A 15,338-nucleotide genomic window follows, 5' to 3' on the forward strand; every position below is an offset into this window, starting at 1 on the left:
TTACACGTTGCGGCCTTGAGTTCTCACTTATAAAGCCTGAAATTGTTTCTGCTGAAAGCTACATTTTCATGAATATTCATCATACCGTTTAGATTCGCGCCTTTGCGTTATTTTCACCTTGCAATGTAGATGATGTTAATAAGTACCCCACTTGGTGTTTATCTGGTAGCGGGAGCGAGCATCGCAAGAAAATCGCGCGTGCACGGTATATTGCAGAACTGGGGGGGCGTGTGAGCGCGTGGAACTGTCACGGGGGCGCGGATATAAATCCACGGCTATCCGTTGCCAAGGCGAGTTGGCAGTACGTCGTATCTGAGCTAGGCGTGCAAAGTAATTTTCCAGACCACCAAGCGGACAAGGACGCGTTTTCCATCTCTCAGCATGGGGAACCTTGCACTCTCCACCAGGTAAAACATGAAATGAATCGTTGCTTTGATATGATTCAGGAAAATGAGGACAGGTTGCTAATTTATCATTTTGAGATGCGGTGGGAATGTATTAACACGCTCCGAGTTCACCGCATCCAGCCTTACATTTAGCTTCAATTGTAAAGGCGAAGAGCTTCACAAGCTGCTTCCTTCCCTTTGTTGGCATTTGGTTATCAAGTCTTTTCAGGAATTCAAGGACCTACAATAGGCCGATATGAAAAGCAATCTTGGTCTATTTTTAGAAGACCATTGCAGTTAAAATCCCAAGAATTGGGAGAAATCAAAAGCTGACATGGAGCCGTATACGTTTAGGCTGCAGACGGAAACGAACAAAAAACCGACTAGTTTGTATGCGTCGCAATGGCTGCACCAAACCTAGAGGTTCTGAATGCTGAAATGTTGAGATAGTTTGAAAATTTTACTTTGGTTAGGTTTGAACGTGGTAATTAAACTACGTGTTTTTCGGTTAAATGTAAAAGAGAAGACATTGCAAACATTTTCTAGACATACATATGGAAAAAAAAGGTTGAATTTGGGAGGTTATGCTGATTTGCTGATTGTGGGGTGCCAAAATCAACGCTGTTTGGGCAAGGAGCCTTTTATTGCATCACTTAATTATTTAACGGCAGTCTGATTTCTTTTAGTCTTGCTTAACAACTGTAATACACATTAGGTAATCACATCTTATGAATTGTTCACATTGTTCTGCTTAAATAACCCTTCATTAGCATACTTGTGATTTGACTTCGCAAGTCCTGGGTCATTTTATTTACAGTAGTAGTGGTAGAAATGAGTAGTAATAATAATTATAATATTATTTGAAATAATGAAAACATGAATAAACAAATATGTTAGTAAGATTATGCCAACTGCTATTTTGTTACAAGTTATTGTATTTTGGATCCAACATCTTTTACAGAGTGAAGAAGTTTTCCACATCTTTCATGGTGAAACACACTGGTGGGATGTTATTTTAATGCTTGTTTTATTAATCTGTTTTATAATAAAACCTAAATAGATATGTTCCAAAATGTTTTTTATCATCTTTTAGTATATCTTTAAGAGAAGAGTTGTATTGTTTATTTTTTTTCCTGTCTCAAAGGAAAAAAACAATATTACAGCATTTGGCACCAAAGTAGTGTTATAAGGTAACAGAATTTTAGATATTGTTCACATCAGTCAAAACTTACTAAACAGTTTGACATTTTAGCAATTCATGGCTAAAATGAATTTAGCCATTTCATTCTTTCATTTTGGAGTTTATCTCAAAATGCATAGCTCAAAGAAAAAACCAAAAAGCTTAAGATGTTGCAAGTTTATTCTCCCTTTCCTAGACTATTATGAAATCTGACTCATCTCCTTCTTTTTCAGTCTTTTCAGGACTGATGCAACCACGTCTGAACCAGACAACTCAGGGAAGTTTGTAGCCAGGAGAATCTGCAGTGGTATCATTTATTACTACACTCCAATGACAGCAGCGGAGCACCAGACAGTAACCCTTGCCAAAGACTCTCAGGCCACATTAACTCTGCTCCCCGCCTCGTCTCCAGTGTCTTTAGAAACGCCTTCCCACACGGCTGCTTCCAATTCTCGCCCTCTTCTCCTATTCTTCTCCTGGCTCGGCGCCCAACCTGGGGCCGTGGCAAAGTACAGGGACCTTTACCTTGACCGTGGTATGGATGTCCTCCTCATCCAGAGCAGCGTAATGCACTTTCTGTGGCCTCGATGGGGCCTCAGCTACGGGTTGGAGATTTTGAATATGTTAGAGGAGCCTCCTTTCACAGGAAGACCCATACTGGTGCATGCTTCTTCCATTGGTGGCTATACTTTCACGCAGCTGCTCACCCACATTGCTCAGCATCCAAAACAACACGCTCCTCTGGCGCATAGAGTGATAGGGCACATTTATGACAGTCTAGTGGTCGGCTCTCTGGATCACATGGCAACAGGTGAGTGAGAGTGACTCAGATTACTTTTGTGTTGTGTGTCAGAACTCTCTATAATTAATTAACTGCTGACCTACTGCCCCAAGTACAGGATTTCCAAGTTTTTATTTTTTTTTCCTATTTTAGGACACTAGTCTGTTTTACTAATCTAATTTAGTCCAAAGTAAATATTCCAATACTTCAACACATGAGATTTAGCTCTCTTATTGTCCATTTATTTACTTGGGTAATGATTTTTAAGACTAATAACTCAAATAAAACTGCGTGAAATTTCCGTTTGAACTCTAATTGACTGTGAGTGATGCCTTCTGTGACTCTGTATGCAAATTATAAGCAGTGCCTCGCAAAAGTATATATATTTCTTGAACTTTCCACTACTTTCATAACTACAAACAACCACAAACTCAGATGTAATTTATCGCAATTTTATATGATAGATTAACAGGACGTAGCCTATAATTGAAAAGTGTATTCCGTTTTTAACTTTTATTAGCCTCTAGATCAACACTGACCAGGTTCCCCATCTCTACACCATGATGCTGCCATCACCAAATTTTACAGGGGCGTTGGTCTGTTTAGTGTGATGTGCAGTGTCAGTTTTCCACCAAGTTTTCTTATGTTGTTTTATAGACATGCACCGCTTTAAACTTCTCTGCCATTTCATTCCTGACCTGCCTGCTGTGTCTCTTGGTCTTCATGACAACAAGTAGTCTTGTTTGTGAAAACCACATCTATTTGGTCTTTACACAACTTGTGATTGTAGCTTGACGTTATCTAAAAATGTTCAACGCAATCAGAACTTTTGCAAGGCACTGATTATTTATCCTGTCGTTTTTGTGATTAGAAGTGGTGTACTGTCCAGTGAGTGCATGCCATTGCAGGAATAATGCAACACTACATTTACATTATTCATTTAATTGTTTTTCAGGCCTTGGGAAGACCTTGGTGCCACGTTTAGAGGGATTCGTCAAAACCACCGCCATGCTCTACTTCAGGCTCTTCAAGTCGTACACTGCAGACTTGTACGAGAACAGCATCCAGGTTTTCCACAACAGCCCGGTTACTTCTCCAGCCCTCTTCTTCTCTAGCGAAAACGATGCAATGTGCAGCACGACTGTCCTGGAAAAGCTGATGGACTTGTGGAGGCGGAGGGGAGTTTCTGTGGACGGCAGGAAGTGGAAGAAGTCAACACATGCCGCCCACCTGCGATGCCACCCAGAAGAGTACGTTTCCACATTGCAGCAGTTTTTGAACTCCCTGCCAGTTCCTTCCCATAAATCTAACATTTAAACTCTGTGGCAGATTGTAAGTTTCAAACATTTTCACTTATTTCCACAACATACACTGCTAGCTCAAAGAGAATGCACTTTAACTATTTTCATATTATACCTCTGATTTTTTTAAAAATGTAACTGTGAAATATTTTCTTCGCCATCTTTACTTTTGTCATTGTAATTGAGATTACATTTGAAGTGTTTATGAACGTACTGTAACACTTGTTTATCTTGCACAATAACTATTTTGTTATTTGTTGATAAAAATACATACTGCACAAATTAAAAAAGAATTTGGAAACTATATGTGAGCTTTACATGTGCAAATATTTATTTTTTCATTATTTCAGATGGAAAATAGCCATGCGTCTTCACTTTCCTGTATGACTGTTTAGGTTACTATGGTGAACAAATTTCATTATTTTAAACCTGTTTGTATCACCAGTGAGTAATCTGAATTAATACAAGAGGTAGAAGAGGGCTGGCTGGAGGCCATTGGTGCAACAAAACTAAAGGGGTTTTGTCCCAGTTTACTGAAGTGAGTCCATGGAGGCGGAGCCTATATCAACCAGTGATAAAATAGGTCAGAAATGCAGTGACCAGATGTACAGAATATCGGTCCATTAGGATGAGTGTAGAGATTATGGTCTTTTGTTCAATGTAAAATGCTTCACTGAGCACAGGCTCATAAAATGCACTTCTTTTTTGAGTGAAGAGAAAAGCACACAAAGCCCTTTTACACTGGGAAGAAAAAGGTGTCTCAATTAATTGCATCTGAAGATTATACATTTTACTTTCGTTGCTTTGCTTTTTTACGCTCAGTTTGAAGCAGATTCTTTAGACGTCGTCACAATGTCCTGATGCCCCGCTCAGCAGTGGCGTGCTTCTTGTTTGAGCATTCTAGTCGTCGCTAATAGATTAAATTGAACTCATTAAAATTTTGTTTTTTTCTCTCTCATTGTAAACATAGTAGCCCAAATCTCTAGCAGGTAAGTCTAGCTTTACCTGTTGTCCTACTATTAACTGAATCTGCAAGCTTTCCACTCAAAGACTCCTGACCAGTTTATGTTTCTGTACTGCATTAGTAAGTGAAGGTCAGTTTTTAGGGAACATGCCAGAGGTTACAATCGCCTCTGCTGGACGTGAAGCCACATGTTGGATTTAGCATCAGATAGCAGCTGCACTTAGTGATGTCAATGACCTACTTTTGATGAGAGAGACTTGGTGAACAGCTATGTCTGAACTTCAAAGAGGTTATTTATTTCTATGAAAAATCTTTTGATGTTTAGCCTCTTAACTGGCATGAGGACACCAGTGTCTGAAAAATAGTTTTTAATTGCTCTAAACAACAAATTATTAACATTGTTTCTCATATAAAATATGTTGTAGGAAAATGTTAGGAAATGTAGGAAAATGTTAGGAAAATGCTAGTGTTAGTTTAACAAATTTTCCCCACTGCTGACATTTAGCTGTAAGATGCTTACTGGAGTTTCTTGGATGCACAGCATTTTTTACATGTTACTTCAGCGAAGTCTAGGTCTCTGCTTTGACTGGAAACAAGACTTCTAATGTTACTTAAAAATTTCAGTCACTGTCATGTCACAGGGCCCAGTTCTGCTGAAAAAAATGCTTTTTTTTTTTTTTTTTTTTTCCCAGACGCTTTCACATTTTACAGTTTAGATTCCTTTTCTGGTAGGCTGTATTTGGTTTATGGAAAATGTCCTCTTTTATGATGTCCAAGTAATTAATTTTTTCAATTCATCAGTGCAAAGGACACCATTCCAGAAGTTGATTTTTATCGTTCATATTCTCTCTGGTAAACTTCATTCTGGCCTTCATGCCACAGAGGGGTTAAGATGCATGGAGCCCTTGAATGTGACAGTTTATTTATTCAGCTTCTGATGTCTTAAGTGTCTATGATAATTATTAGAAATCTCTGTACTGTAATGAAATCAAATAGACAATAAAGTCATGCTGCAAAAGCCTCATGAAATGAAGATCATGTTGACGACTATTTAACAATGCATTTGTTTAACATTAATAAAGCACTTTTAGTTTAGTGGTGGTAAAATGTCTCACCTTAGTGAGCCATGCTTTTAAAAACAAATCTAAAATCACCACAAAAATAACTGCATTAAAAAGCATAAACTTTTCACTTTGAATGAAGTGCCACTTTTAACACATTTGTTTTTCACGTTTGCTTTCAACAGTTTCTGCCATCGCTTTCAGTAATTATCCCATTTGTAATAACAAAGCAATAACTCACAATCCAATCATACTCATAGATAGATAAATACTTTATTCAGTATAATAATTTAGGCTATTATACGTTTTAAACAACAACTACATTTCATGTAAACATTTTCTTCAAATAAAATATATTTTAAGCTTAACTATTAAATAGTCAACAGTCTGTAAAAATCAAAACATCTATTCATAGAAAATATAAAATATATATACTGCATTTTCAAATAAAAAAAAAACATTTTTAGGCACCACTATTGACATCATTGCAGCATATTGCATTTGAAATCCATGTGCGTTCGTCAGCAAACCTTAAGTTTCTCCTTATTTGGAGGGAGGTTCTCCAGGTAGTGCTGCACCTTCGCCAGCGTCACATAGTGCTGGCTGTCTGGGAACAAAAGCTCCCTGGGCTCCACACTCGGTTTGTCCTGGATGGGGCAGTCCAACATTAAGGCGAGAGAGCGCACCCTGGAGTCCAGGCTGGAAACGTCAGCTTGAATCTGACTCAGGCGATTCGTGAAGGGGCTCTGCAGCTCGTCATCTAAATGCCCGAGGTAGAGGCTGATATCAGTTAATCCGTTCATGGGAGGAGTGGAGACTTCCACCTGTAGGGGCGTCTGCCACAGAGGAGAGTAGAAAAATATATGAGTAAATGTTAGGTATGATGCTTTTGGTTGCTATTTCTAATGGGGTGAAGAAATCTTGCTCATAGAAACCCATTTAAAACATTCGAATGCTTGAATCACGATTCATACCTTGTTGTTTAGTTTGTTTATGTGGACCAGGGTTATCTGAGCAATGTTTACTATGTTGTGTATGTTGCTTCTGATGGAGTCGGTCTTTGTTGGAAGACTTGAGCACTCAGGAGCTGCCATTAGAGAGACGAACAACAGGGCCAGAGGGACGCACATCTTGAAAAATGAACTGGAAAAAAAAATCATGCATAGACGTTACAAACAATAGATTCATTTATCTCCAAAGAAACTAATGTTTTTACATTCTTACATTTTAGCATTTCATTTTCTGTTGTTTTTTTTTGTTTTTTTTTTGGTGCAATTTAAATCTAAGCTAAATATAAAGTGTTTAAAATTCAACCTTTCCTGATAAAAAACAGTCCCTTTGGTCACATCATAGTCCTTACCTTTGTTTTTCAACCTCTGGTTGTCCTCCAGTGGCAATGAATGAAAGCAACAGCACTTCCCTTTTGCAGATCTTATTTAAATAGTCAGCTTCCGTCATGAATCCTGTCTGGTCTTGCATGGGTCTTTTCCCCTCCTACCTCTTTCCCCTTTGGCTCAAACCTGAGTCTGAGTCTGACCCTGCAAGGCTAATCAGCACTCAAAACTTTGAGCACGACAGTTTTCTTGGTATCGAGACACTGACTCAGTTTTTTGGAACCCACACACATCCTGTGATTTTTGTAGTTCTGGTTCCTTATGTCAGTGTAATTTACTGGAATAAGTGCAGATAGGGTAGGGTAGGATATGGTCATGTGATGCATCAGTTGTGATAAAGGCGATAAGGCACGGCGAAACTGTACACGACCCTGGTAAAATGCCTGTTTTTTGTGATTTAAAAAATTAGACCACGGCACTTGTAATTTGACGTACGGGTGAAGCAAGTTAATTAAAAACGTCTGAAAAGAGACACGACATGAAAAGGTGCAGTTGCGTAATTGTGACCACCCGTTAAGTAGCTGGTTAAAACACCTTGTTTCGTTTTAGTATCCACAGGCTCACATAACTCATCAATTATAGAAAAAAAAACCCTGATGACTAAGAAGTAAAATTCACCTGTTTTATTGGGGTTTTCTAAAGATTTGCTCATCAAAGCCTTTGTTTGCAGGAAGGTTACAGAAGAGCAAAAGCATCTCATTGTGCAACCGTATCGCTTAGAGAAATCTAAAGCATTATTGCATACGATATACTGTGAAATGCATTTGCTCAGGAATTTCAATCACTTTCATGATCACACATGTATAACCTCAGCATGCAAACCATTTCTACAATGCATTGGACTCCACCTGTGCAATTAATCCTTTAATGAAATGTCTTTGCTTCTGTATGTTCTACTGTCGAGGATGTTGAAGTGCAGAGTGGCTAGAAGTCGGATACTTTCTGAAGAGTTAATAGCTACAGACCTCCAAACCTCACATGGCCTTCACATTAGCTCAAAAACACTGAGTTAGAGAGCTGGAGCCTTACTTCACCAAGCCCAGTCAAACCATTGAACTCAGTGGAGTAAAACATGTGATCACAGGACTGTAAAGCAATGGAGAGGTTTTATTTTGTGGAGTGAGGAATCATTCCTCTGTATGTTCAGTGAAGTAGACATGACTGCATTTAGGAAGGAAGCTTGGTTCAGGGTGGACTGAACTCTTTAGTTTTCTTTTTAACTGTTCATAGACCTTACTTTCAGTGTTTTCTTGCTTTCTTAATTCTTTGACTTACTAAAACATCTTGGACAATATGAAACTCCCAATTTTGTGGGAACCATCAGGAGGGGAAGTTCTTGTTCCCTCACCGGATACAATAAGATCCTCTCGAGTTTATGTGTTTTAAAGGCAAATACTCCATATGTCAGATCTTGTCGGACAAAAAAAAATGAGAACAAGAACTTTTCCCGCAGAACTTTTGGAAGCTTGAGGGAACAGATATTAACAACTCACGATTTGGGGCGCTAAGAGGCCCCTATCAAAGAGGACTGAGATAAAAGATTCTTCAACCAGTTAGTTGTTAGTTTGTGTATTTATTGAGCTGGGTAAATGTTACATTATATATAAAAAAATGTAAATAAATTGTGAAAGTCTGTATTTTTTTTTTATCTTTGGAAAAAACACGACTACACTGCAGCGTTGTATTTAAAAGCAGAGTGTTTCAGATTTTATTATGTGGAATAAGTGTTTGAGGAACTGTGGCTCAGTGAGTTGAGTAGTGATAATCTTGCAGTTGGAAGGTGCTGATTTCTCATTTCAAAGCCTTGCAGACATTACTGTTTGCAAAAATTCTCATGTTCTAAAGAGAATTGCTTCAATTATAAAAGCACACCACAAAAACAAAAGTGAAACTAAATTGAAAATCTGCTGTTTGTTGTTCGTATTTCCTAAGAAGTATGTCTGCTTGGCAGCATCTGCCTGCGTTCCCAACATGAGCCGCTTTTTCCAACTAAACTGTTGTCAAGCTGATATTGGTAAGACTTTAAATATCAACCTGAAATCTGAGACAGTGAAGCTATTTTGCAAGACGTGTTACAACTCTCGCTGTTGACACGGTTAGGACATCGTGATCACTGAAGATTGGATCTTTTCCACATTTTCAAAGTCAGAATAATTATTTTTAACATATTCTAAATTCATTTTTAATTGAGGAAAACATTGGCTTTACGAATCCTTCAATGTGGAAAGAGGCAAGCAGAAATTTCATTGAGTTCTGTTTTCAAGGGAAAAAAAACAAAAACATAAAAGAAAACAACCCATCAGACCTCCCAGACAAATACCTCTTACACAATAACTAATTTTTATGTGATGTAACAGGCACAAGGAAATACTCAACGTGGAAAAAAATGGAAACTGGGAGGAGATATTTATTGGAAGGCAGGATTTAGTCCATTCCAGTAAGACGACATGGCAGGGGGCCAGTTCACACTGACCCCTCATTCACCTTTCTCAGGAAATCACTGTGGTTGGATAAGAATAACTGGGATATGAATCCACAAAAAAAACAAAAGATATAATCCCCTCTGATATCTGGATTGGAAAACATGCACCTTCCAAATCTTTAATGCCACAGTCATTCTTATTTCAGTTAAATAAAGTGCCAATCCTCTTCCTCTTTCATGTTGCTAAATAGTTTATTTAGCTCCATCTTTTGAATGTCTTTAAATCTTCTTCTGGCACTCGTTACACAACTAAATTTATGAAAGCGGTACTTGGTTGTGATCTGCTTTGCCTTTCATGTCAACACTTGTCAATATTTAATTTCCTTTATCGCTGGAGTGTCAGGTATCTGACTTGGATTCACATTGGGTAAGATTGCACAACTTTGCCATCAGGACTAACATTCTGAACTCATGTGTCACAGTATTTAACATTTTGGCAATGACAAAGGGCTTTCTGTTATTGAATTATTATTTTTTTGTCCAAACCTTTTATCATAGTTAAATTACTGTTCAGTCTGCATTGTTTATTAATTTCCCAGTGCAAATACAAAGACAAAGGCCCCAACTATCAATATTCCACCGAGTTCCACCAAGAAAACAATTACATGGATAAGCAAAGACAGATTAATATTTGTAATAATTATTCTTAATAGATCGGTTAAGTGAGAATAAATCCACTGTAAGAAGCAGAGGTGATTAAAAATAGTTTATTTAGCTGCAAATCTCATTGAAATACATTCCTTCATGTGATATGTCTTGGTCAAATGGCCTAGTGGCAAACTAAATCAGTTTTGTACTGCATAAATGAAGAAAATTAGGAAGTGTTGAGTATGTAACACCATATCTTTCAATAAGAGACCAGCATAAAACAAGTCCTCATTTTTGTAGAAGGGAGCCAGTTTTGGGATGCTAATCACACATGTTTTGCTTGATGTTACAAATTAATTTCACGTTTTTTTTTTTTTAGACGTGTTCCACATGAAAACAACATTAGAAGAAATGCACATTGTTTCCTATAACTTCTCCTAAAGCACAGTCATTAAAAAAAAAAATCTTAATCTGCACAAGATTAAGGAACATTCAGAACCTAGAATGTTCTGAATTATTGAACATTTGAAATATAAATAGATAAAGCAACTGTGAAAGCTTTTGCACTAAACAGCAACAAGCTCATTTCTGTCATATAATTGAATCAAGCCAAATAAAACATGAATTTCAATAAAATGACATCATTAAGGTAAAAGTGAGTAAAGCAGGCGGTAACTGGCAACTCTAGAGCTGGCAATCTCACATTTCATTCAGATGCAGCACCAACGTTATAGCTTTGAACATAGAACATCGCAGTGAGGAAACAATGATAAATACTTTTGATAAACAGACCTTTAAAATATGTTTCCAGGTGGCATTTCTGACATTTAGCAGACACCATTGCAGTTGTTCTGGTTTTTTGTTCGTATTCGTGACGTATGCGTGGCTTTTTTCATGGTTGCAGTACCAAATAAATTCTCTGGAGGGCTATATTCACTCAGAGATTGACAGAGGCTTTTCTCGCAAAACTGTCTCTGCGCTTCACAGCATCTCCCCCCCGCCCCCAGTTCCTATGATTTTTTCTTTCTTTCCACCGTTTAGAATATCTCACTGCTTTAACTAAAGACCTTGTGGTATCTGGGAAATTTACTTTGGATTTCTGCGCATCTCAAGCAAGTACAAGTGACTCTGTGTTCTCACTTGTAATTAGATTAATTCTCAGCTATGTCTGGTTTCTTCTTTGTTAGTAACACACTCAAAATCTTTTGGAAAATAGAAAGACTTTATTAAGCCCTTTTGTGAAATAAAGAAGGAAAGATATTCGGCAAAACTAGGAGACAAAATAAGTAGAGAAACCTCTGTCTTTTGCCTGTGGTTACAAAATCAATTTACTCTGTTACAAGAGGAAGAAGAGCAAAAGTGCATCCACACCCCACGTTTCTATCTGATGGCACGGATGAGTCATTGCCCTATTTCCTGGGGCGATGTGTGACACACAAATAGAGGGTGTGTGTTTAAACTGGGAATATCCAGCTCCAGTTAGAAGAACTTGATTGGCTATTGGTGGCTGCAGGCACCCAGACATGACGTAAAAAAAAATAAAAAAAATTCCACCTGCACCTGGTCTGTTCTGTCTCATTCAGAAAGAAGGGAAGCTGGGAGTTTCTCTTTTTAAAGTAAGATTTGAAATCTTGTAAGGTGTGCGAACTCTTTAAGATTGATTTAATAGGATGGCTAAAACAGGAAAGCGTCAAATGATGCAAACATATGAAAAGAGAAAGCGCTGCCATGACGAGGACCAGCTGATCTATGTAACATAACCCATTTTCTGCTCCTAATTGTGTTTCCTGTGAAAGAATACTGGTGCTGCTTGTGTGCAGTGTTTATACGGAGCATGTTAATGCTCTGTGAGCAATGACGTCACAGAGTCTTTGTCAAAGCACAAAAAGTGCCTCTGGTTTTGATGTACACAAACTCCACTGTCAAGGCTCATGGCTTTGGATAAATAATCGCATTAATGTAACACGTAGTACATCAAAGGCTTCAAGCAATGCGTCCATTTTCCCTCCGCTTTTTCATTCACTGCATGCATCCTGTTTGTGGGCTTTCGAAAGGGGGACATGAGGGGGGGTTCTGTTAATATTTTGCTGTGTATTTGAGGTTGTAGAGTGTATTTTAGAGAGAGAGAGAGAGAAACACTGTTTACAGTGACTTTCTGATCTGAATCAAATAGACTGGATGCTAAAAATGTGGAGCACTGGACTTTTTTTTTATAAATGCAGAAAATCAATTTTAAAGTAATCTCTAAATGGACAGTGTTTTCAAATATTTGCACCATAATAAACAACCAAGGAAAATGATCCAGAGTTATGTCTGTAAAAAAAAAAATTTAAAAATGGTGAAGCGAGTTGCCGTCTAGATCTTAATATCTACTTGGATTCTTTTCGGTGAAATGTTAGTTCCTCTAGGTAGTGAATCTTCAGCCGTATCTTCATTACACATTTCAGATTTACCATATATAAAACATCATATGCTTGTCAAAAGCCACATCCTCTTTCGTCAAGTCTTTTTTTTTTTAGTATCAGTATCGACAGCTTCCTCACAGCAAAAGAATCTGAGAAGATGGAGTGAGATAAGTGATGATTCATCAGCGATGAAGAAGGAACGTCTGTTTCAGATGCCAGCATCCACTGCAGATACTTTTTGGGGTAAGGGCTTCCTGGCTACTGGCTTTGGAACAGCAAGCCCAGACCGCAAAAAGACCCACAAAGGACAAATGTTTTGGGACTTCCGTTCTGTTTTCCAGAGGCGGCGTCCTCGGAACCTGGCGGGAAGAAGAGAAACTCTGAATGAATCTGCAGTGACTTAGAAGACAGGTGGACTCGAGCAATCAAGACTCGATTATCCTTCGTGTATCAGTAAGCACATTCAGGTAATGCATGTGCTTTGCACAAAAGAGGCACAACTTCTCAGATCAGATCAAGTTTGCAAAGGAACACAAGACTTTACGGTCATATCCCTCAAAAGCTTCTTGCCGCTGCTTTCTCAGACTCAACATAATACATAAAGCAAATTTTTATGTATTTATGGATACATTTGATGTCTTCTGGAGAGGGTCCCTGGTTTCCTATTGAATACCACAAAGTGAACATGTTTTGATATGTTTCACTATTCCACTTTATCAGATTTTAAATGTAGAGGGCGAGTGGATCGCATGTTATGATGTGAGACTTTGTTTGTGGAGACGTCTTCTATTTTGTCCAGCGTCTTGACTGATGTGTGGCCATTTGCCGTTTGATTTTTGTCACCAAATAGAACACAATTTTGCTTATTTTTTATTTTTTATTTTTGTGTCTCAGATTCTGTGCCGCTGCGAAAGAAAACCGGGGTTCATTTTGAAAGCTGAGGTTTGTTTTCCGTCGAATCTTTAGCCACCATGATACGAGCGACATCTTTGAATCTTGTTATTTTTTTACAGATGACGCCGGCAGCACGTAGTTCTTGCTGACAAATAAATTGTGTGGAAATCTTACATCTCTACATTCAAGACCTTCACTGTAAAGAAAGACAGACTGAAAGAATTTGAAGACAGGAACGGCGAGTCTTGTGGCAGGTTTATTAAAGCTCATGTGACGTGTTTTATTCTGCTAATTGTTAGCAATCTGAAGTGAACTGCATTTACTGATTCAGCAGCTGCTTTGCTTATTCTAGCAAAAATTGCAGAGACAGATTTGCTCTAAACTCCCCCGATTGGCTTTTAAGCGCAACTATTTTTAAAAGCGTTAATTTAAAGGTTTAAAGAGGAATGCATATAAACAAACACACAAAAAATAACACATATCTCATCACTTTGTAGTAGCATTTTCCAGATTTACTACAGGTATTATTAAGAATGAAAGTCAAACTTTGGCTTTACAACCATCACAACACAAGCAAACCAAAAAAAAGGAAAAAAAAATTCCAACATACTTGATCATGTTGCTACAAATCAAATAAATCCCCAATATAACTACTGTTGATACGTTTTTTAATGAAAATATTTAGACTATTTCTAAATATATAACCAACCCCACATCCTGAAATACCTCTGCTGGCTTTTGCTACTGATGGAAAAATCAAAGTGGTTCACACTTTAGAAATTTCAAATTAAACATTTAATCTATGTAATATCTTATAAATTCTTCTTTAATACTATTAACATGCTGTGTTATATTTTTGATTAATTTTTTTTACCCTTATTGTTACCCCTTTTGTTGCTATAAGTTATATACCTCTTTTTTTTTCTTTTATCATTTTTAATGACTATGGACACACGGAGTAAAAGAAAACTCCTTATTTCAATCATTTTGTTATTGTGCAAAATAAATTCCCTACCCTTTATGACCTCTTGTGTAGAGGTCATCACACTGAAGTGGGCTGTTTTAGTCTTGGCTACCTACGCAAAAAGATCTGAATTACTTGAATTAATTCAAAGTATTTGTCCAGAATAAGGAAATAAAGGCTTTAATTGAGAAGGCAGATACATTGAATATGCAGAACTGGTTTCTGAAGAGCAGTTTAAAAGAGGATGTACACAGCCACATTTAGAGGGGCCTTTGGATGGACGTGGACCAGCAGACTGGGCCATTTGCTCACACATGCTTACCACACCACATTCATATATAGGAGGGGAAAAAATAGTCACAAAACTGTCTCATATTCATTTGATTAATTATTACAATCATTCTATCATCCTCATTATTGCTGATTCAGTTCAGCTTTCAGTTTTAGCTACACCCTTACATCAAACAGTGATGAGCAGATAAAAGGGAGAGTACTCTCCATGGTCCAAAAATACTCTGAGCTGTCCAAGGTGCTGAAACCAGCTCCGTCTGCGAGGTAAACACCCTGCACTTAGATCCCAGTTTATATAAAAATATATACATTCACAAAATGAGGTGTATGCAGTCAAACTGGTGGAAAAAAAAGAAAAGAAAACCCACCAATTTTTTTTAAAAAAAACACATACAAAAATAAATCCCATAGGTGTTCAATAGTTCCTGTTCGGGGCTTTAAGGCTCTCAACACAGGGCACGGTTGGATTGCTTTCCCACAAATTGACACTTGTTGCCAAAACGCGTTGATATCCGCAAAGTGGGCAACTTTGTGCGGGCACTCGGTGTAATGTGAGGCTTTCTGTGGTAAAAGAAGTAACGCAACTTCAAACGCGCACGACTACCACCCCCCACCCCCCATCTCCCATTGCCATCATAATCATACGC

The 15,338-nt window shown here is 37.9% G+C and overlaps 2 protein-coding genes and 1 long non-coding RNA gene across 3 annotated transcripts; 2 read left to right on the top strand and 1 right to left on the bottom strand.

The window, feature by feature from the left end:
• Positions 1 to 218: 218 nt before the first annotated feature.
• LOC103146248 (uncharacterized) lies at positions 219 to 3,954 on the top strand. The gene is made up of 3 exons (XM_007564085.2): positions 219 to 407; positions 1,800 to 2,377; positions 3,303 to 3,954. Exons 1-3 carry the CDS (start codon positions 382 to 384, stop codon positions 3,662 to 3,664), a joined length of 966 nt encoding a protein of 321 aa, XP_007564147.1. The 5' UTR covers positions 219 to 381; the 3' UTR covers positions 3,665 to 3,954.
• A 2,105-nt stretch (positions 3,955 to 6,059) lies between these two features.
• LOC103146251 (leptin-B-like) lies at positions 6,060 to 9,255 on the bottom strand. The gene is made up of 3 exons (XM_007564091.2): positions 7,034 to 9,255; positions 6,648 to 6,816; positions 6,060 to 6,509 (listed from the first exon to the last, which is right to left on the bottom strand). The coding sequence occupies exons 1-3, from the start codon at positions 7,150 to 7,152 to the stop codon at positions 6,195 to 6,197; spliced, it is 603 nt and encodes a 200-aa protein (XP_007564153.2). The 5' UTR covers positions 7,153 to 9,255; the 3' UTR covers positions 6,060 to 6,194.
• Positions 9,256 to 9,304: 49 nt separating this feature from the next.
• LOC107837592 (uncharacterized) lies at positions 9,305 to 15,338 on the top strand. The gene is made up of 3 exons (XR_001663628.1): positions 9,305 to 12,785; positions 12,884 to 13,009; positions 13,437 to 15,338. It is a non-coding gene; the product is annotated as an uncharacterized LOC107837592 (long non-coding RNA).

The sequence above is a fragment of the Poecilia formosa genome, unplaced genomic scaffold, assembly GCF_000485575.1.
Source record: "Poecilia formosa unplaced genomic scaffold, Poecilia_formosa-5.1.2 Scaffold154, whole genome shotgun sequence".
In the NCBI taxonomy this organism is placed as follows: Eukaryota; Metazoa; Chordata; class Actinopteri; order Cyprinodontiformes; family Poeciliidae; genus Poecilia; species Poecilia formosa.